The sequence below is a fragment of the Perca flavescens genome, chromosome 1 (assembly GCF_004354835.1).
Source record: "Perca flavescens isolate YP-PL-M2 chromosome 1, PFLA_1.0, whole genome shotgun sequence".
NCBI lineage: Eukaryota > Metazoa > Chordata > Actinopteri > Perciformes > Percidae > Perca > Perca flavescens.
In genome coordinates, this window is record NC_041331.1 from 27,694,124 (window position 1) to 27,717,680 (window position 23,557).

At 42.7% G+C, this 23,557-nt stretch overlaps 1 protein-coding gene across 1 annotated transcript in view; it reads right to left on the bottom strand.

Moving 5' to 3' along the window:
- The window catches only part of elp4 (elongator acetyltransferase complex subunit 4), a 58,022-nt gene that overhangs the window by 25,339 nt on the left and 9,126 nt on the right, over positions 1–23,557 (bottom strand). Inside the window, exons 3-9 of the mRNA XM_028583100.1 lie at positions 22,478–22,599; positions 20,360–20,494; positions 18,796–18,932; positions 15,204–15,288; positions 12,272–12,460; positions 8,165–8,273; positions 5,951–6,057 (exon numbers count right to left, since the gene is read on the bottom strand). Coding sequence (XP_028438901.1) covers positions 5,951–6,057; positions 8,165–8,273; positions 12,272–12,460; positions 15,204–15,288; positions 18,796–18,932; positions 20,360–20,494; positions 22,478–22,599 — 884 coding nt within the window. The remainder of the gene's footprint in view (positions 1–5,950; positions 6,058–8,164; positions 8,274–12,271; positions 12,461–15,203; positions 15,289–18,795; positions 18,933–20,359; positions 20,495–22,477; positions 22,600–23,557) is intronic.

A 23,557-nucleotide genomic window follows, 5' to 3' on the forward strand; every position in this document is an offset into this window, starting at 1 on the left:
CTTGCATTCTTCAGACCTTCATCCTCAAAGCATCTTGCATTGTGAAAGTAGTGACAGAAGACTGTGTCGGCTTAATATTAGTGAGTGAGAAAATTCTTGCACGCATTGCGTGACACCAATGTACCGGTACATTGTACATGCGTTTCTCAATAAGTATGTACTTGTGCTGTTGCATGAATGTCAATATCTATATGTTGGAGTAAGCAATGTTTGTGTATGTGTCTATGAGTATGTGTTAATCTTGTCTAAACACCTAACACTCCTCCACCTGCTCAGACAGAGCCATGGGTTAATTCTGGCTTCAGGCGTTATGGCTAATAACTGCTCATCAACCGCAGTTTGAACTCTTGGAAATGTCAGCCACTGTCATGGTAACCGTATCATAGAACCAACAGAACCTTGATGATGGTGCTGAGTTTGGGACTATGAAATTAGGAAAAAATTTAATAATACAAATAACTGAACACAAAATTATGTCTTGTCTGACAAAACCTATACTCTGTGTGCTGGCAAACACATATTCTTTTTCGCATTCCTGAGGCGCTAGGTGATAGAGGTATGAGTCAAACAGCAGTTAAGAAATTAGTTACCAGCATGACTCCATGCACAGTTGGGGTGACATGTAGCTGCCTGACCCAACTGGTGAGAAGCTAGCGCTGTCAATCACCTGTCATTCACCACCACATTTCAAATTAATCCAGATAGATGTTGCACAAAGTGAGGCTGGATTTGCTGCATTTAAAATATGGAAAAGGAGTCGAAAGTTGAAATGCATAGTAGGAGAAGTGATCTATCACTACCACAATAAATGTGTGGAAGAAGTAAGACTGTGGGCACTTCAGAAAAAGAGAATTCTGTATTATATGGCCTCAGGCAGAGGAGTCCTGTAGTTTGAGTAAATGAGGTGATTAGCAGGGATGGTGTGAGCTGTCACACATCAAACACTGGGCTAAGAATCCAATCACCATCTCATGTGCCAATCAGTGGCCCACCGAGGCAGTTGACCAACAGTTCAAGCACAGTATACTATGAGCCATGTCGTAAGAGCACAACGGTAGTCCTGCATGCAAAGTAATTCACAGGTATACTGATATAAACCAATATCTGCAATGAGGGACGCAAAGCCAACATGCATACTTTTGTGACATCTCCATCCAAGGTGATGTACAAATTAATGACAGCCAATCACGGTGCCGCAGAACCTAGCACGAGAACGTAATAGCATATTACAATGCGTGTTTTGATTGATTTGATGCATGTGATACAATACAACGTTCTCTGGGAAATTCCCTGACACATTAAAATGTGTCATGGCCAAGGATTGTGATTGACAGTTTATATTATGTACTCTCTTGTGTCAACAATCACAGCCATTTTAGAAAAAAGGTCTTCTGTGGATATCACTCTTTCAATGCTATGTGTATGAGGGTAATACAAGAGTATGGTTACCATTCAACAACAAAACTCCAATAAAGCTCCCTAAACAAGGAAGGAAGACAAAGCTTGGTTTTTACAATGTGCTGCTGGGATATATGACACAGTATCTAGGCCCCACAGAGCATCATGGATGCTCTAGGCCTCTGCCCCCTGGCCTGCCCAATACAGAGGCCTAATTAAAAGACCATTGAGGATAACCACCTTGACTTTTATGGACCATATAAATCTATACTGGAGTGGCCTATTCAGGGGGTCAGAGAAAGGAGGGGAAACGGGCCAATACAGACAGGAGAAAGGCTTAGAAGGGTTGGTGAAGGCTGGCAGAAAATGAGAAGGGGTTGACTGTAGGATGCGAAGAAGGTTTGAGGGGTGGCCATTCCTCTCCTCCCCCTCACCTCCTGCCTGAGACAATAGGACTCACTAAGAGCCAAGGACCAGAGGCTGTGATAAGGTAATGATAATGTAATGAGGACCAATCATGAGCCTGAGCTAAGAGGAGGGCCCCTTAATTTGTCTCTAGAGTGGTAGTTCAGTGACAGATTGATTGCTCGGAGGGAGAGTGATGATGTGACACAAGCAAAATGGATGCATCTCTGACAAGAAGAGAAAGAGGATAAGAAATTATCAATCAAAATAGAAGAAATGGGAAGGCCATACAATCCTGTGCTGTGTATATGCACTATACTCTATGCAGGCAGAGCAAACATAGCTACCCAAATTGACACTGAGTGACCTGTATTAAACTGTGTGGAAAATGTGAAATGGCGCTCTGAGCGCACGGTCTAAACCCTGGGATTTTACGATACATATTTGAAACAATGCGCGAGGGCGACTCAAGGCTCCGGAGACACTTTGATGCTCAGCGAGTTTTCAAAAGGACCTCTAGCACAATTCAAAATGAGCTGTTGAACTTCCTGTACAAGGTGTACAGGGAGGAAGTTGCTATGCAAGTGGCTGAGACATTGTTTGTTGCTGTGCAAGTGGATGATGTGTCATGCAAATCCCAGCTGGTGCTTGTATTGAGATACGTATTGCCAAACAATACAGTGAGAGAACGTCATTTAGAGATGGAAGTTAAGGATAAAAGATGCCTAACACCATCAAAAGTATACCAGAGAAACTAAAGTTTGGGGAAAAGTTGATCGCAGTATAATGGTGTCGCCATGATGAGTGGGAATGTCTGCAGCACACAGACCTTGATGAAGGAAACCTATCCAAATGGTCATTTTGTGCACTGCTATGCACACAAGCTCTCACTTGGCAGCAGCTGTGCTCTGCCAGGGTTTTTTTTTTCAGACCTGAGTCTGACGGCCTTCGTTACCTTCCTTTCGGGTGTCTCCAAAACTAGTTACAGCCCTCGTAGAGGCAACACAAAGGCCACCAGCTGTCATGCTGCAGCTGGAGTCAGCAATGCTTTTGTTCAGTTCAAAGGGAATATATCAAACAGCAAATATGACACAGCAAACTGAAAGATTGGCCACTACAACCCAAGACATAGCAGATGAACCGGCTAGAAGAGTCACTAATACAGCACCAGTTAAAAATGAGGCATGTAACATTATCATCTCACAGGCTGAGCGGTGACTTTTTTTTTTTTTTTTTTCGATTTTTTGGGGCTATTTCAGCCTTTAATGGAAAGAACAGATAGATATGAAAAGGGGAGAGAGAGGAACTCTAGAACTCAGATTCTAGTCAGAATATGAGTCTGATACTGCTCCACTGGGCTGTGATTATGGGGCGTGTTTCATCCGAACCAGGAAAGAAAATGCCTCTGCACTCAATTGGATAGACCTACAACCAATCATAGAAACGGAACTCAACGCAACTGTCAACAGAACTCAAAACCAATGAGACGAGACGGTGTATTGTCTCCATCGAATTTTTTGTAGCTGAATATATCATTTGTTTTGTGTAAATATGAATGTGGGATAACGTTGGTGATAGTGAGATGTTTGCTGCATTTGCATTTCTAGTGATGAATCGGCGAAAACACTTTTTATTTCTCTGATTCACTGCTTTGTTCTAATGCCGCTGGGCGCTCCCTCTCTTCAGTCTCTCTCTCTCGATCATATAAAGCCTACTACACACTGAGCCGATAATCGGCCGTCGGAAAGTCTGGCGAAGTCAGTGACTCGAGTCTGTTCCGTGTGTTTTGTGACTTCGTCCGTCCGAGGGGGCCGTCGGCCTTCATTTTGGCCGATTTGACATGTATAATTGGCAGGGCGGGCACTGCTGGCAGTCAGACTCAAATGACCCCTCTGATTTGTAGAGTGCTAACCCGGAAACTGGGAGCAGAATGAGCGTGACTAGAGTCTCTCAAAATCTGACACAAATCTTTTAAACTGACCTTTGTCGATCTGAAATGAAGACAGATTCAGCAACTGCATGGCCTATTTCTCGCTTAAAATGTTTTCAGAAACAGGTTTCGGTGAACTATTTTAGAACAATATGAGCTCGTATTCTGAACGAGCCGTCATGACAGTCTGTCTTTGAATTTCCGGAGAAACCAGACCCACGTGACGCGTTCATCCAATCAGCTGCCGGTTTTCATTTTTGGGCAACAATAAAGATTAGCGCCGCCTGCTGTTATGGAGACGTATTACGTCTCGTCTCTTTGGTGTGTTTCGAGGCACTTTTTTGACCAACTCAGGGAGACTGATCAGTCCAACTGCCTTTTCTGCCGAGGGTCGGCCGTCTGGTCGGTGTGTCTGAGCATTAACGTTATTGTGCTTTCGGGCGGTCGTTGAGGCTCCGTCTAAAACTCTGCCATTTCAACCAGCTGTTTGTAACATAAAAATAAAATGGATTATGGATCATTTTATTTCTATACTTTATAGCTGACTTTACCAGCTGACTTCTCCAACAGGAGACGTCTCTTACGTTCTAAAACCAGCCTCTGCGACTTGAACAGCAAAGTCGCAGAGACACCAGGCATCAGCTGGTTTTAGTCGAGCTGAGACGGGCGGTTGAGGATTTTAAAATGAATGCGCTGTCGATATCTTCTCTAACAGATGCAATGGCGGAATCTACACATCTCAATTCTACAGCGGCAGCCACCTTTCAATTCAACCCAAGCACTCTTTGGTGACGTGGTTGATTACGTTACTATTGTCTCTATCATCTGTCCATCATCGTATAAAGCCCGCCCTGACAATTTGATTGGTCCAAACAGTTCTTGTTCAAGTCCAGACCGAACTTTCCGTCCTCAAATGTTGTGGGCGGGGCTAAGTTCGGCTGGCATCCAGGCTAGATTTTAACACCAGAATCATTGAAAAGTTTTCTCAGAGGACAAATTGCAGTGCCTCCTTTTTCTTCAAGAAAGCTTTGAATTGTTGAGTGAAATATTTAGTTTATCTTGCTGTTATAGCATAGTATGCATTTGTAATCGGATTACATCAGGTTACTTTTCTAATACTCATGGCTAGACATTATGGTGAAGGCTTAGTGTGAAACTTAATGCTGCTGAACAGTTTAATAATGTGAATAGTGACTTTTATTATTTGCCTTTATTCATGGGGAATAATTTTCCCCAGTCCTTTTCTACACTCCTCCCTCTTGCATTCAGTTCAAACATACATCCGTGCCAAATGCCACTCCTATTCACCTCCTATTGCTATCATTCAGCGTGCAAGCAGTGTTTATCTATCACATCGCCTCATTTTGCCTAATCCTGTAGTGTCTTGTGGTTATGCTGTAGAGGAGTCAAAATATAATTGACTCATTTTTGGACAATATGTCAAATTGTCAAATATGTCTAGTTGTTGGCCCACCATTTAAACCACCACTGATCACACTGCCATTCAAATGAGTTTATAGGCTACAGTATAAAGTAAAATGGCTGTCTACTGCTCGTTTTGTCTCAACAGGTCTTGGTTGTTGCCAGCTGGGGAATGAATAAACAGTGACCTTGCAGACAAAGTAAGCAGCACCTACCGTACACAGCTGGTTCCCTTGAGAGCTATCGTGGCTTAAAATGTTTCTGATAGTTTGTTGTGGTTGCCTCATTTTTGTCTGTCATGGATGGCTGGGGACATGTCCATGTATTAATATCTTGACTGGTGATTCATTCATACTCCTTTAGTTTATTAAAAATGTGAACTATATCTTTGACTTAAACTGCCACCAGTATTTCTTTCGAATTTTGAATATAAATAGAATTTTTTCTCACTCCGTTGCCTCTAGACACTACACTGGAATAAGTGTGGCTGCAACAGTGTATAATCAATAGCTTCACCTTTGATTTTGACACCCAATAGTAAAAACAGCCTGGCAGAACTAACGCGAGAGACTTGTTATTATCGTCAACACTTAATTTCAGCACTGCTATGAACACGATGAATGGGAACAAACGTAATGGTTTTCCTAATAAATAATTACTTATCTAAATTCAGCTCTTGTTTTAGGTTAATGATTACATGGCAAGTTACAAAAAACACAGCATAAAACACACTATAACACTATGTTTTGTTTAAGAACAAACCCTGGCATATGCTAAGTAACCTTGACAACTTACCTCAATGCTGAACTGTTTTCTCTTGAGCTTAAAGGCCAGGTCCTTGTGGTCAGGGAGTTTACTCGCCAGACAGTTCAGGTGAGGTACTTGGCGTACATGTAGAAGACCTGTGAAGGACAGTGAAAGCAGATTAAAACTGACATACAAAATTACAGTAAAAATTCAAGCAAGATATTCCAGTCCTATCCTGTCCTATGTGCATGTTTTATGTTAAACTGTGCCAATACAAAACAACCTAGACAAAGTTGTGTGCTTCCTTTTTAAAGTGTAAAGGCTTGTTAAAATAATGCAATTTACAGAGGATTAGGATTCTCTGTCCAAAGTTTTCTGACCCTTTTTTTTTTTTTTTTTTTTTTTTTTTTAAATGTTGCACAAAAATCAATGTTAAATTTTTCCTTATTTGATTTGAAGAAGATTGAACTGTGCTTGTCTACTTGGACAGGCATTAACAAACCAGTATTTTTTTTATAGATATCTACATTTGTACTACGCTTCATAGTTACAGAAGGTAAACGCCACTGACCAGAAACTACAAACATGGTGTGATTGCAGTGAAATAAAACGTTTCACTGTTAGACAACACTACCAAAGAATTACTTGTTACCCGATATCTTTAACCATTTCCCTATGTATTCATTGATACTCTCTTCTTCATTTCCCTACAGGTTGGAGCATTGGTGTATTTTAATGGAAATATGCCAATTAAAGGGCACATTAGAGCAATGAGGGACAGAAAGTGAGCATACAAGTTCGGGATTCCTGCAAAGGATAAAAGGAAGGAAGATGTTTTACTCTTTGTTTCTCTTTTCCTGTCACCACAAAGTTACATTTTCATAAAACTGGAAAAGTACTGTAGAAGTGGGGTTGTATAAATGAGCGTGAGAGAGAAAAGAAGAGATCGAGGGAGTAATGGCGAAAGGGAAACAGACAGAGAAAGTGGGGGATGGTGGGTTCTCTCCTCTGTGCACTTGGGTGATTTCCCCTTGCCTGATTTGCAGTGACAGGCTTCCCAGCATGCTTTGAGCAGCCCTGAACTGCTGCCGCAAACATGCACGCACGCGCATCCGCACGCACTCTCACACTCGTACCAGATGCGTTTGCACTCATGAACACACATCAAAACAATCATGCACATAAATGTATTTCGTAACCCAACCAGAATTTCTCTGGCTGGTTAAACAGAGGGCAGATATATTCTTGAGCAAGAAATTCAAATATTATTAATTGCAAATTCCAATCAACATTTTTGTACTACAAAATTATATAAAAAAAAAAATTATGCACTGAAACGGTAATACTTTGAAAGTGTTTACATGCCACCTGCCTTTACAATGCAGAGGAATGTGATCACTATGGGATGTGGTATCTAAATAAAAGATGCTGTTGGATGAAACCAAAGTCTGCCATTGAATGTTTTTACTCCTCATCCCTTCATCTGTCACAACCGGGGCTGTCTAACCCGAGGAGGGGAGGGAGGGAGGGGGGGAAATGAGAGGAAAAGCGCAAGAGTGAGTCGGAGAGTTCGAGAGGCACGGCTAAAAATACCTGACTCGCTTAAACTGACCTTTATGCACAAAGAGTGTGATAGAAAAGGGGGAAGCAAACGGGAGAAAGAAGGAATGGTAAAACCGTGAAGGAGAAGTGATGGTGGGGACCGAGAGAGCAGAGATAAACTATGTTGCCCCCCTCCCTTTCTTCGTTTCTGTCTCTCCAATCGTCCCTTACCGGTGTCCTCTTCCTCTACTGAAAGCCTTGCCCTCCATTTATTAGCAGAGCATGTTGGCCACGGAGACATTGAGCGAGGGATGGAGAGATACAGGCAGAGAGGAAGAGAGAGTGATGGTGAGAATATCGATTCCCCAGTGTTGGTTTGCTCTGCTCCAGAGCCTCAGGGGTATGGGACTGGGGATGGAGAGGGGGCGAGGCGAGAGGGAGAGAGGCTCTGCTGGAGGGGGGGAGGCAGGGATGAAGGGGGTGAGGGTGCGAGGGAGAGGGGGTACAGCGTGGCAGCTGAATCCCCCCCGGCCTGTCTACTGAGGAGCACGTCTGATTGAGCAGCAGCACACTAACACGCACTGACAGCCTGGCCTGCAAGGGGGCTGCCCTGCCTCCATCCACAGCCCAGCCCCAGCCTTAATGCACTGCTTGTGTGTATGTGTGTGTATTTGATGGAAAAGAGACAGAAAGATAGGCGAGTGTGTGTGTGTCTCTTACCATGGTAATCTTTGTAGAGTGGGTTGGTCTCTCTCTCAGAGCCTTTGAATGATTCCAGGGCTATGGCATTGTCACATAGCCTGGTTACGCTGCCCATTAGAGCTCTGTCCTGTAGGGTCGAGAGAGTGAGTGAGAGGGAGGGAGGGAGAGAGGGAGGGAGGGAGGGAGAGAGACACCGAGAGAGAACCATGAGCAGGTAATTAAAAGCCTCCTGACGGGCCATCAGTGTTGCAATTAAATTAGGTCATCATGTCCCGTGGCCAGGTCATTTGTGGCCATGGCTTAGGTGAAGTTGATGAGGTATAGAGGGGAAAGAGCCCTAATAGGGGTTACACAGGTGATGTCAGGGCAGGCAAATGGACACACACCTTACATCAGGCATACAAAAGTTACATGGGAATGTCAATGGCAACACACTATTTTACGTCATCAAACAAAGTCTCATATTTGGTGCACAAACCTGCACACAGCAGGGGAGGAAAAAGGGGAAGTGAGGGAAAGCAGCAGAGGCTTGATGGGGAGAGCTCCCCCTACTGGTTAGGTCAGTGACTTGACAACAAAGACCACACACCAGGGGCGAATACAGTAGATAGAAAGAATGAAGGAGAAATATACAAATGGGTGGAGGCAGAGGGTAAAAGGAGAGGAGGGGAGAGAGAGGGACACTGGGATGGAGGGAAAGAGGGAGTCCTGCATTATTAATCCCTTTGCCTCTTGAATCATTCACATCCTTCTCTCTGTGTTGGCTACCACCGCCTAATGCAGTTTTCATGCCTTCATGTCTTTTCCCCACTCTTTCTTCTTCCTTTTCATTTTTGTCCTACTTTTAAAGTATGCATATTCCCCTACCTAGTCAGTACCGCCAGAACTTACAGGGTATGTGAGGTCACTCAAATGCAGCAATTAAAATCAGTTTTAGTGTAATTCAAAACACTAATGGTACAGTATAGCCAATAGTATCTATACGAGAGAGAGGGTCTGCAAAAACTTTATCTGTGTGAGTCTGTAATTATAATAACTCTTCTGTGCCTACTTAAATACAAAGATGAGGCTCCTTGGCAAAGACTCAAAAGTTTCAAACTCAGAAGAATCCAAAATGTCTGCTGAGTACAGTGGCAGAAGGGCAGAATGACGTCAGCACGTGCTCCACAGCTAGTTGAGTTTAAGGAGGTGTACATCTTTTTTGAAAATGTTATTTAGAATTGATAAGGGGGTCAAACAAGAGTCACTTCAGTTCTGCAATGAAAGTGTATGCTGGCTCAATTAGCTCAGATTCCATCAGAGTAAATCTTTTGAACACCCTATGCATCAGCTGACCATCACTGACTGACAGGTCATTGGGTGGGTAAACCCCGGTCCCTTCATGTAACCAGTTACTGATAAATCCCAGTTTCGCGCAATGGGTTTAATGTGGCAGAAGTTTATCTAAAAAAAATGTGATTTCAACTGGGAACAGAGGCACAGTTTCTCAATTAAAAGAAATCCCCAAAAAAGTTATCAATTTATCTAAGGCAATGTCCTCATTTAGGATCCTGGTGGCCTGAGGGTAGAAGCTCCTCCTCAGCCCTCTCAGTGCTAGCCTGGTGTATCCGGTATCTCCTTCCCGACCTCAACGTGTGGTTTGGATCTTTAATGACTCTCCTAGCGTTTTTCGTGCAGTGCCTTGTGTAAATATCCTTTAGGCAGGGTAGGGCATCACCTATTGTATTTCGGCCAAACGAACCACTCTTTGCAGGGTCTTGCGATCCAGTTCGGTGCCATTTCCGTACCTGGCAGTGATGATCCCTGTGAGACGCTCTCGATGAGGCAGGAGTACAAATTCCTCTGTATCTGAGGGGATACCCGAAATTTCCTCAGGTGTCTGAGGTGAAATTATTCTCTGCCTTGCCTTTTTCACCACTGAGTCAGAATCCAGGCACCAGGGTCAGGCCGGCTCGACCAAGGACCAAGTTCCCTGATTCTTCCCAAAGTCCACTATTATGTCTTTACTCTTGCTGACATTCATGAATATGTTGTTGTCCTGACATCAGCTTGTCAGGACCTCTACTTCTTTTAGGTAGGATTTTTATTATTGTCTGTGATCAGGCCCACCACTGCTGTGTCGTCAGTAAACTTGAGGATGGTGTTGGAGTCGAAAGTTGCTACAGGGAGTACAGCAAGGGGCTCAAAACACAGCATATGAAAATTATCAGCATATTAATCATATCATATAATCGTTAGTTGTGGCCCTACATTTAATTGACTAAAAACAAACAAAAGATAAGTAGCTAAATATTTGCATAGGTCAGGACACCATTTAGTCTGAGCAGCAGGCGAGGTGTGTATGGATACATTTTAGGGAAGACTGTGTAGTTTGTGTTTGTACATGTTTACTTGTGGGGATGGAGATGATGGCAGGAGATAGTATGATGGAGGAGGACCAGGCTACGACAAGCCTAATTAATGTTTCAGATGGACTGTGGCATTGGGCTGCTGTGAGGAGGCTTTCAGTGAGTTGCTTAACTTCCCAAGCTGCTCAATAATGGATATAGAGTCCAGTGCGGTCTCGGCCAGCTAGCCCACTGCTACTAGTCTAGACAGTCTTCCAAAGGCCACATGCCATTAACTAAGCTAATTATCTAAGCAAAGATACTGGCAGAATGAAGCTCTGCTAACATGTCAATACTTAAAAAATACCAGACACTGTTGTCAGTAACTTAAAATGAGCAGCCTGCACACCCTGGTGACCTCAGCTGATCAATTAGAATCAACAAAACACCAAGTGTGATTAAACTAATCATAAGGTCAATTCATAGATGCCCATTTTAACAGCCTCTCATTACCTCCACGTTGGCTTAGTCACCCAACACCTGATTCAATCCAAAATTTCCCCCTCTCCTCTTCTTCCCCCGCTCATTCACTTCACTCCCCAGGGTGGGGAAGAGGGAGGGGACAGATTAAGGGTTTGGAGGCTAGGCCAGAGAGGGACAGGGGGACCGCTCCCACCACAGCTGACATCTGCTAGTTAGCCACTCTACCTTTCTTGACTAGGCCAAGGCCGCTGTGCACTGAGCATATAGGCTTGGAGCCAGAGCATGTTGTGACAACACAGCTGTTCTGAAAGTTAAGCAGCGACCTATATCTTTCTATAACGGATCAGATGCAGCTTCCATGCTGTTGCGTATGAGGACTATAAGGAAGTGTTTTAAGTGTAGACAAGATAAAAACATTTTAGTAGAAAGTCTCAGATGGCTTTTCTGGTGAGTGTGCTTCTATGGTCGACTGTCTGGGGGAGGGCTGTGGTTTGCCATATGCCTCAGCAGATGACTCCACCTTCACACTGAGAGGCCAGACTGTACACAGACGCATGCATGCCCAGCCCCCCCCCCCAAACACCCACATACACCCACACACACACACACACACACACACACACACACATCTACAAGAAGAGATATTTGAAATGCATACACAAGCACACACTCTCATTGTGTACAGCTTCAAGTAATTAAAAGCCCAAACAAACAAACATAGATTTAGAAGCCTTTGAATGAAGTGTGCACTCGACTGGGTCTGTTGGGGGAGCGATGGGTGAGGAAGAGGCCCCCGCGCAGGCCTGACTCATACCAGGGTGACACTGGACCACAGGGTCAAGAGGAGGCCCCACTACAAAAGACTTCAAACTTCGTTCCCCATTAATAAACAAGACAAAGAAAAAGCACATGGGCCAAACATCAACCCACGCACAAAAACCCCTAACTGTCTATTATCTGTAAATTCAAGTCAATTCAACGTTTATTATTTATCCCTCTAGTGGCAATTTAAGGTAAGTGGATTAGGACAAAACAGAGAAGCAAAGACAAAGAGGTGAAGAAGAGAATAAAGCAGAACATACTGCATTTATGACTTTGCACAGGAAACCTTGCACATCACAGTATTCTTGCAGTACCACACATTCTAGAAACTAATGACAAACTGTTGTGAACTAATTAAAACTATCATAAAAACTGGACACATCAGTTATACAATAGGTCAGCAAGTAATTGCTAATCAGATAAGTTGTATTCTAAGTGCACGCTGATGCTTATGAACTGTGCCGAGTTATCATGTGTCAAAAACTTGTCTTACCTGGATGAGATGTGAAGGCACAGTAACTACTGCAACTGACAGCGATGACCTCAGCAAAGCACGCAGTCCATAGAGAAAGGTAGTGAGAGCGTGGCCATTTCTAGGGTTGTCATGGCAACACAGGTCATCACCCCACAGAGCCGAGCCAAGAGAGTGAAGCCCAATTCGCAGGATGTTACGTGACTTTGACTATAAGAAAGAACAAGCAAGAAGAAGGGGTCAGGCATGTCATGAAAATATGTAATTTTCTACAGAAGCACACACACACACACATACTAATGTAGTGGTAGAATTTATTTTGATTTCAAGTTCTCCCACTGCATTTGAAGATTAACAGATTGCTGGTTTTGGATTATTTTGGAAAGGTGCTGTATTGGGTAGTATTCCCAAACTCTGGGAGAGAAAAACTGGACAGTCTGCTCACCAGCACAGACGATTGGAACACAGTGCCCAAACGTGACTGGACACAACTGCCCAATCACAGAGGCCATCTGACACATGCACAATGGACCTGTCAGACAGGCTTCCAATATGGCCGCCACCCAGAAACCCCAGCACATTCTTGGCACAACAGTGATGCTCTGCAGCCAAGGGGGCCTGGGTAAGGGTGGAGGGCCTTCTCTTGAAACCCCCCACCCCACCACAACAGATCAACAGTAACCGACCCTCACGAAAACGGAGAAAAAGTGGCCAAACATTGGTGGGATATATATCACTGAAACTGTAAAAATGGAGGACCCTGTGAGAGGTTTTTAACCTTTCCTACAATTGCCTTTTATCTAGGGTTTCTTCAGGATGGCTCCTGATTACTGAGGTGAGAGCCAAAAGTGATTAACTGGCCTAAAATGTGCTCACTTTTTTCCTTTTTTTCCCAACCTCTCCTCTCTTTGATCCCTCCCCCTACATTATTTCTACCCTCCCAAAATCTCCTCTACCCCCCTCCCCATCACTTCCTCTCCCAACAGTATGACCTAAGATTCGTTTGGATCTGGATCAGAATCACAGGCATCTAAGAAAAATAAACCCCATTGTTTCTGGGAGTTTTTCACAGTTGGCTCATAATTTCCCAAAGGAGGGCTCTCACACCACGCTTTACATTCATCCTCCTCTACACCATTCAACATCACTGCTGAATCACTATACCTTACTATACTTGAGCATTAGTGCTGTGTGTGCTTGCGCTTTTGTCATTATTAGATATGCCCTTTCTTTGTTTAACAGCCTTTGCCTACACAGATCTTAGGGGCCACAGAATTAGAATTCTATGTCTATGTCTGCAGCCCAGCAGGGGGGAACTGTGGTAACACGACTGTTGCTGTGGCATCAAAAGGAGAGGCCAAACTTAACTCCTATAGTTTAGCCTATAGAAAAATCAGGGAACAGTGCCAGTTGAGTCAAGCCAAGGACCAGAGGCCAGCCCTATAGACTACAGCCAGCCTGGGACACAACCTAATCACCAGCCAATCTCTGCAGAGACTCACAGTCCTGCTGTCCCACTCATCTCAAAAGACTTGAAAAATACTGGGAGATTAATCCTTGTTCTTATCTGTTGTTTATATAACACAGTTTATATGAAATCTGCATTTTGTTACTAGTCCATAATGGCAGATTAATAAATAAACATATAAACGCACACACACTGACTATCACCCATACTGGGCATTCTTGTGCCAGTGCCCATGTCGCTCTGTGCCGGTCTGCATTCCTGGACTGTGCCAACAGCATGTCAGGCGGCCACACTGCTTTAATGATGTCAGCAGTTAATCTGGCGTGTGAGTGACAGCGCTCAGGGAGAGAGGGTGGGGGGTACTGGAGGTAAATCCTGTGTGTGAGTGACAGGGGGAGAGGTGGCTCCAGGTGACGAGCAGTTGGGTCACTGAAAGTAGGTGAATAAGGCGTGGGATGCACACATGCACACACACACATATACTGTATATATACATATATACAGGCACATCACAGTGTTAAGAGGATTACACTAGGTCCTGTGGGAAACAGACGGGCCATGGCTGTTTCTGGCATTCTGTAGAGGACTGATGATTATTAAAAAGATGTATGTCAAAGGTAAGACTCACACAGCTGGGACACACAGGTGAGGCCAACCAGAGCAGGTGACAGAGAGGTAAACAGACTCATGAGAAGTGGTGGTTGGAATGTGACAGAAGAGCTTGGGGTCACGGATGGAGTTCTAGTATCTCTGTTTTAAAAATGCTCCTCTAATGCATATCACACATAATAATTTAAATGCACTATGCATAGTTTGACTGGGCTCATTGTAATTAGTGGGGCTACAAACAGACATTTGCAACACAAACACATGAGCACCAGCAAGTCAAAGAGTTCACATTTACTGACATTTAGTGAATAAAAAGAAAGAATGTGCACCAGCCTTTTGTGTTGCATTACTGCTAGCGGCAGTTTACTGCATGCCTACTGCATACTTTCTGCAATGTTTTTCATGAATCAGAGAGCCAAAACCAAATCCACAAACACTGGGAGGAGACCTGATTAAAAACATTGGATTTGATTATGGGAATTAACATGTGTGATCAAATTGGACTGGTGCGTTTTGTTACTGATATAGAGTCAAATTCAATAAACAAAACCAATGCCATTTTAACATTCCACTCTAACTCAACCGGTTGAATGGGTTGTCGCAGTGATCACTCATAACATGAAGAGATTGCTGGCCTGAAGTCATGGGACAATTTTTCTTGTTCAGCTTTATTGCCTGCCATTTTAGCTGCAAATGTGTACTAATAAAGTCACAGTGTGATTACTGTTTGGTAAAAGTTGATTTGCTTAAAATGGTTTGACAATTGGAGATACAAATTTCAAGAAAACTGTAGTTGCAGAAAATATGTGGCAGAAATCCTCTGAATTCAGGTTGAAAGAAACAATTGCAAAGCAGTCATCCACTTCTGGTCCTTACCATAGGGGCTGCTACATCAAAGCCCTCCCTGTGTATGACCTCTTGAAGGGACTTCAGCAACGCAGAATAGGACTCGGGCATAGTACTGAAAAGAGCACAGGGAAGAGGACAGAGTGGAAATAGTGGAGGAGACAACCAGAAAGAGAACACAAAAGGTTTACTTAGGACATGTAAACTGTAATTGAAACCATTTTGATAAAACTGGGCCAAGCCTTTCACCGCAGTAGCTTAATCCTACATGACTGCAGCATGTTCCTCCTGACTGTGCTTTTCTAGAACCACTGAAGCAGACAGATGATCCATATCAAGAGATCCAATTAATTTATTTGGTTGATTAAATTACAACATGACTGGTTCTCTGTCAGCTCCCCGAGGATCTGATTGTGCCGAGACAGACAGACAAACAGACAGATGAGACGTGCATATGCACAAACATACACACAACAAAGACGATAAGTGAGAAGGGGGAGGGGGGGATTAATGGGCTGATATCTAAAATTAACAGGGAACAGCATTTTGGTGTTTAATCAAGGGTAAGATGTGCACTTCTGACAAAGGGCATACAATACCATTGGAGCAACATTTAGCAACAGTCAAGGGATGAATTACTGTTGAGACTTTCTTGTGCCTATATTATGGCCAATAGAAATGTTAACCCCATCTTTTTACACAGGTCCCTCAACTTAAGAACGCCCCACCATTGTAATGACCACTCTGTAGTGAGTCACAGTGGGCTGCTATGTCAGTTGTCAATTCGACCTGCAGGCTACAGAAGCTGATACACATAGATTGGTCACACGCCAATAGCCCTGCATAAAGAACAGTAATACACACTGATTACACTTGCGCCAAGTACATCTATGTACTCTATTTCAGTTATTCAGCCCAACAATGGTGCCTCCTGACCCCGCTGGGGCTAATGATAGAGCTGGTTTGGTGAAAGAGGGACACCTACCCTCCTTGGCCTCTCTGCCCATGCCCCGGCTCTGAGGTAGGGGGCTGGGATGGTTTGACATGCAGTTGAGCAGGAGGTTGCCTCTGGTTGGCAGCCATTGTGTGGGACGGCATTGTGTTTTAGTTACCCCTACTGAGCACCCCTCATTCAGGTACCAAAAAGGTCTAGGTGCTTAGCTACGGGGGCTAGTGCGTCTGCTAATTAGGATCATACACAGGGAAGCTTCTTTATCGCAGTGTTTGTCTTTCAGCGAAGGAAGAAAGGAGGAGAGAAGGGGGATGCTTGGTCTTAAACAACAGGATCTGTATCACCTAGAGAGCAATTTGTGCCAATTATGCCTTCAAGTGAAACGGAGCAATTTAACAGCTAGGGTATCAACATGGGGCTGTGGACACGTGCAAGGGGGAGTAGCCTGCTTAGGAGTTTGTGTGGTATATATGTGTGTGTGTGTGTGTGTGTAAAATATGCTGAGTGTGTGTGTGTGCGTGTGTGTGTGTGTCAGTATTGGGGCCTGGGGGTACAATGGTGCGATGCAGGTGTAGTTTCCTGCTGTCAAAATGTCTGTAAGGTCTATGACCCATTCAGACACCACAACAGACGCCACCATGTCACTCTTACTCACTACACACTCCACACAACGCTGCAAACATCAATGGAGAAGATATTTTATATGTTTTGAGGTGATATTTAGTAAAATACCAAATGCTAATATATACTTTAAACTGAATATCCACAACCTTTAATGTGTTTGCATGGGTGCTCTGTTAAACAGTGTCTGTTTGCTGAAATAAAGGAAGAGGGATTCTATAAAGCCTCCTCCACATCCTCTGTGCTCCAGATTGCTGTATTTACTCAGTGCGTGTGAGTGTGCCTTCGTGTGCCCTTGTGTGTTCAACAGCACTCTCTGAGTAAAGAGCCTGCGTGACCTCTGAACCCTAAATACACTCAACGCAGGAGAAATCAAACAGACGCTGAGCAAACAAGACCTATTTAAATAGACATACACAACCTTTCCAAGAGGCTATGAATGTCTTAGGCCAATGGCAAGCTACTCCGAATAGAAGATAAACCAAGCTGTTTTTTAACTGATTTGTATAAGCTTTTATTTTTAAGATTATTTTTTGGCCTTTTCCACCTTTCATTTTTGACAGGACAGCTAGGTGAGAAAGGGGAGAGAGAGGGGGAAGACATGCAGGAAATCGTCACAGGCCGGATTCGAACCCTGGACCTCTGCGTCGAGGCATAAACCTTTCAGTACACGTGAGCCTGCTCTACCACTGAGCCAACCCGGCCACATTTTGTATAAGCTTTTAAAGGTTAAAAATACTGATATTTTAAAATTAATAATAAAAAAAGACAGTTTTGTCAAATCCGGATATTTCATTTAAGCATGATGAAAACTGTGGATGCTTAGATTTCAGCTGTAATTATTAATATTGTTTCATATTTTTAAGCAATTTAATGAATCTCAATAACTATACAAAACAAAGTACTATAGTACTACTACAAATTGTACTACTGTACTTTATTAGCTGAAACAACTAATTGATTGATTAGATCTACAGAAAATTAATCAGCAACTATTTCGATAACTTTTAATTGTTTAAAGTCATTTTTTAAGTAGAAATCTCACACATTACCTGGTTCCAGTTTCTGAATTTCATCATTTTTTCTGTTTTATATCAGAGTAAATGAAATATCTTTCTTTTTTTACTATTTTTCGCACAAAACAAAACATTTGACTTAATGTTAACTTGCGCTCTTGTTTTTCCTGTGATCTGCATTTTTGGGGGGGTTCGGTGTGTTTGTTTGCCTGTTTGTCAGCAGGATTCTGGAAAAACTACTGGCTCCATTTTCATGTAGCATGGGCCAAGGAAAACCCCATTACATTTTGGAGCGGATACGAATTACTGGACAGATACTGCAACATTTTATGGACAAAACAATTAATCAAGAAATGTGAAAAGATTAATTGACAATGAAAACAATCATTAGTTTCAGCCCTACAGTTTATTCAATTCTAATAAATAAGTATAGTTTTTATTCTCCCCTTTTTCTTTTCAACAAATGTTTCTTTTCAAGGAATTAACCTTTTTACTTACTTATTTTTTACATGTATGTGTGTATGTACAGTATGTATATATGTATGTATTTGTATATGTATGTATGTATATGTATATATGACTATATACTTTGAGCATTGCTGCCCCATGGGGTGGAGGGTGGGGGGCATAGAAAACTGTGCATAACTGTATAATGAACTTTCATCTGGGAATTTGTATTAAATGCAATAAAAAATATATATATATATAAAAAAAATAAATGAGTATCTCAAACAAAGGGCTCTGCATGATACTGTTGAGCGCTAAATCTTTCTTCCTCTCAGGTTGACTTTTCTCTAAAGCACATGCTGGTTGCAGGGCTTAGAGTATGCGCTCTTTAAATTATGTTGGTCTGCCTGCATTGGTGGTTCACCTGTACTGTGAACGATGCCATGTTTGCTTATTGTGTTCTGTTGAAGATGTCTTATTTGTGTAACTGTGTTTTGTGGATGATGTCGTGTTTGTGTGCCTGTGTTTTGCAGATGGTGTCTCATTGGTTTCCATGCGTTCTGTGGATGATGTCTTGTCGTTTTACCTGTGTGTGGGTGATGACTGGGTGGGATGTTCTGTAGGGTAGAAGCGATGGCACTTGGCTGCCTGGCGAATTTCTGGCTCCATAGTCTTAGAGACGTCATAGTAATGCCCGAACCGGGATGAGGATGCCAGGGCACTCTGAGGAGGTCGACAAGTCAAACTCATGTTAAAGCATATGAACACTAGAAGACCTTTCATTAGAGAGCATTTGAATTAATTTTCAATCATCCCTGCCTAACACTACTGCTTGCTTTAAACTTCTTACAACAAACAATGCATTTAACTAATTTCAGATAAGAATAAAGCAATTGATATAATCTTATTTGTCTTTCTAATATGTTAAACGAGCGTACTTCACAATGCTATGGTAATGCAATTGCATTGTTTATGGGTCATTCCTTAACATTCTTACAGGCGAGAAGTTAAATAACCACTACGACCACGCTCTTAATCATTTCTTCACATAAAGCAAAGCAAACGTGTCAGGGAATGGGGAAGGCGGATGTTTTCCTGCAGCTGAAAGAGAGAGTTTTAGCTCTTCTCTCTCAGTGAAACCAGGGATTCCATTGTTAGAGGGGCCCTTAATCTACTCCTAATCTGGATTAGGGCCCCCGGTGTGTCCCTCTCCTGGCGGGACGAGGGGGTCAGCAGGGCAGGGGGGTCAGGGGCTCATCTTCTCTTTGTGAGCTGGGCAACCCGCTTAGCGTTCCATACCCGCCCTGACGGCCTCACCTTTGATCTGATGTCTTCATCGGGAGAGCGACACAGTGGGCTATGCCAGGAGAGGTGTGTGTAAGAGGAAAGTAAGCGTTGACTCTGGGGGTGAATTTGGGATGCAAATCCTCTGGTGGGGCTTACTAGTGGTTTGTAAAGACGATTTTACAGGGGAAGGGGGAGAGGTGAGGAAAGGACACAGATATAAAGAAGTTTCCAGGGAGAGAGAAAGAGGGAGAGGATCCCTAGGGACACACTGTGTGCTGTTAATCCACATAGCGATATGGATTATAGACTGAAGGGGGGGAGACTGCAGAAAAGTAGAAGGGGAGGGTCACCTCTCCTCAAAGCGGAAGAAAGAGTGTAGGGCTGCCGACCCTAGCAGGGGGAAAGGCAGGGATTTGGGGGAAGACAGAAGTGCAGGTCTGGGTCACAGGGTTGAGCGAGCAGACATGTCAATGCACAGGCTGCAAAGTACTCTTGTTTCCCAGGCTAAGCAGGGGAGCAGGCGTGTGTGTATGTGTGTATATGTGAGTTGGGGACCAGTGAAAAGCCTACCTATTGCCAGCTAAGTGTGAGTAATCTGGTCCAGCTCTGAAAGGAGAGGCTGAGGCCTCATTCACTCCACAAAGGAGTTTAGAATTTAGTGGTAGAGACAATTGCTAAACCACTAAGACCAGAGAGCCAGTGCTGTTCTTTCGCATATAATCATTAACAGAGAAAGATCTTGGACTATTAATAAAAGAAGCATGATTACTAAGTTACCTATAGTCTACTGTATATTCAAGTCCAAATATGATGCACTCATTGTAATAACAGACATTATAACTGTCATGTGATCACCTGATTACCTGTACTTTTGGAAGATTCTGATAACGCCAGGCAATCTTCATGGCATCCAAACTGTTCTGAGCTTCACAAGACAGCCTGGGCTGCTCCACTGGTTTATGGATAGCAACATCATCCAAGATGGGAGCCGGGAGTTCCTGCACAAAAAGATACAATTAATATAATAAGTTAAAATATGTTGATTGTGACTGGTCAAGAAACTTTTTAATTATCCTCATTGCTGTGTAATATCATACGACTTGTGTCATATGACAAGACAGTACAGTCTTATCTATCAGTGCATAATGTACATGCACGTGCACTTAAGTGTCAGCTTTTGACAGTAACCTGATGTCTTGAATGTAAACAAAAAGCAAACCTGGTTTCTTCAATTGTGCTATTTATTTTTATTTTATTGGTTTACAAATACTACAGATTATTATACACATAATCAATTACAGATGTGATGGAGAGATACAAAAAAAACAACAGAGGAGCTTAATCTGGGCACTATCCAATCCATAATCCAATTAAACTAGAAAGAAACTAAAATACTAAAAAGAAAAGCCAAAATTAAAATTACACACAATATCAAATCAACAGAATAAATACAAAAAGGTAAAATAATATTAGGAGTTTCATGGGTTGTTTACAAAAATATTCCATTGGGATAACATTGCACAGACAAAAACAAACCTTTAACAGCTTTCTTAAATTGTACAGGTATTAGCTTTGAAAAATCTGATGGCAAAGCATTCCATATCACCGAACCTCTGTAATTTAAACCAAACTGAAGTTGAGATGTTCGACAGATAGGAGGCCTGAGATTGTAGTTATTTTGAGTGGCATGATTATGAAGTTGGTAACAGTAAAAAAAAAAAAAAAAAAGATTGACTTGATAAACAGTGAGGATGCTGGATCTTAAAAACAGGAGTTGAGAAAAATATGTTTTATGCACAGTAGATGATTCATTGATGCAATTGAGAACACCCAGATAAAAAACAGTGAGATTTTTCCTGGAGAATCCTGATTTCTTGCTCACGTATAAACTTAACAGGGTTGCTAATGGGGTTTTTACAAGAGCACGTGTGCATGACAAAGTCTTTACACAGGAAAAATATCGCTGTGACAGCAGTGCCAAGGGTTGAATGATCCTTATAGCGGAGTGTCCTTGTATCAAACATATTTAAATCTAAAGTCTGACTAAAAAAAAGTCATCTTAAGTTTCTTAAGGTGCACAGTAGACTGTACAGTAGACTATTGGCAAAATTCAATGCGATGAGCAGAACAAGACAAAACTGAGCTCTCTCATAAGAGAGCTTGTTCTTTCACTGTTGAACCAGTCAAAATCATGGTAGGGTGGGAAAATTTGACTGATTAGCTGATGCATGCAAAAGCGGGTTTTTTAAGTGCATGTGAACGCGTTCTCAAATTTCCTGTATTAACTTGATGTCTTCCAATAAGCTTGTTTCTTGTGTGCATGTTAACGTAATGCATAAAGTACAACCTTAGCATCTGAAGATTAGCATACTGTGAATGTAGCTGTGAAAACACTAAATGATGTGATATATCCCCTTTGGGAGTCCCCCTCTCTTAATAAGCCTTTGATATGTAAAGAGAGGGTGAGGCTGTGACCCCTCCCACTATCAATCAGTGGGAGAGAGGCCCTCCTCCTGTATGCTGGGTGGCAGTCAGCTTCTGGGCCTAGGGTCCTCTTCACAGAATGATGCATCGGGAAACATTTCAACAATGCCACAACCATGCCACCCTCGACCTCTCAGATACCCCCGCTGACCCTGACACATCTTGGAAATCATGGTCTGACCAGCGTGAACCAGACTCAATACTCTACAGTGGGAGCTGACTGATATATTGTGACAGAAAAATACTTCTAAAAGTAGGCAGAATATTTTCAACATCTTCTGATGACTAAAAGGTAAACAAAAGTTTTTTTTTCAAAAATTGTCTTTTTGACAGTACAACAGTTGTACAGGGATAATATTAAAGTAGACACATTGAGGCCATTCTTGCTTCTTTGTGGAGGGTTTGTCAAGACTTGTAGCTTGAAAATCATACTCGTATGCGGTACAACAAATCCCCTTCCTAAGAGTTTACGGAATAGACTGCACCTCCTCTCATACCTGTAAGATGTCATCTGGGTTATCTTGAGCCGCCGCCACAAAAAGTTCATGTCGACACACCACTCCTTCTGCCAGGAAGTACTTTAAGATCATACGAGAGTAGCTATCATATCGGTCCTCCTCTAAAAAAGAAACAAAAGACAACAACAATAAGAATTAGAGTGCAAGTGGAAAACTCAAGTAAACACACTCTGTCAATCAATGCCATATTGCTAACATTGTCTGCAAAGTCTAAGAAAATGATTTACTGATAAAATAGGTACAATGTCTTCCCTATGAAAAATATATCAACCTCAAGTCTATCATTGGATCTTGTCTCAATCTGAACATTCATTCAGACACCACAGAAGAAGTTTGTGACCACATCACAGTTGTTAACTGTAATTGATGTAAGGACCACACTCGGGCTACCTTTTGTAGGGAACAGATCGTGACAATCGACATGGCACAAAAACATAGGTGTTACTGTGTGACCTGGCTATCAAAGCGGAGCTGACATCTTCAGCTCTCTCGTTAAGGTCCTCACAGTATTCCTGTCCACTTTTACATATCATATCCCCAACCAGCGGTGGATGTGAGAGGGAGACACCTGTCTTAAGCATTCACCTGACACCTCCCCCTGAACACAAGAGGAGGCAGAAGCAGGATAAGATAGTGCCTGTCCTCAGAATGCTTCCCGGCATCTGCTTCACTTGAATTTCTCTGCTTTTGTGTGAATTCTGATGGCAATGGCATCCTTTCATTATTATGTTTCTACTGTCATTCACATCAGGTGAACTGTATGTATTAGTTTAAAGGCATACAAAAGTTACACAAGATACTTTTAAACAAAAGTGGAAAGGATCATTGTCAGCTTGGAGTGATGACATTACAGTCTAATTTAAAGGAGTGTCTCAAGCATTAAATGGACAGGCAAGTGATTCTAAACATCGAATATACTTTCCCAAAGGTAGCCTTTATTTGTGCACACAAAGTGGCCACCTGGCCATTCCACACCCCAAACCCACAAAAACAGCATGCTTTATCACCATGAACCCCCCACCCTCCCCCCCTAGCAGGGCACATAACTCTACCCAGCAT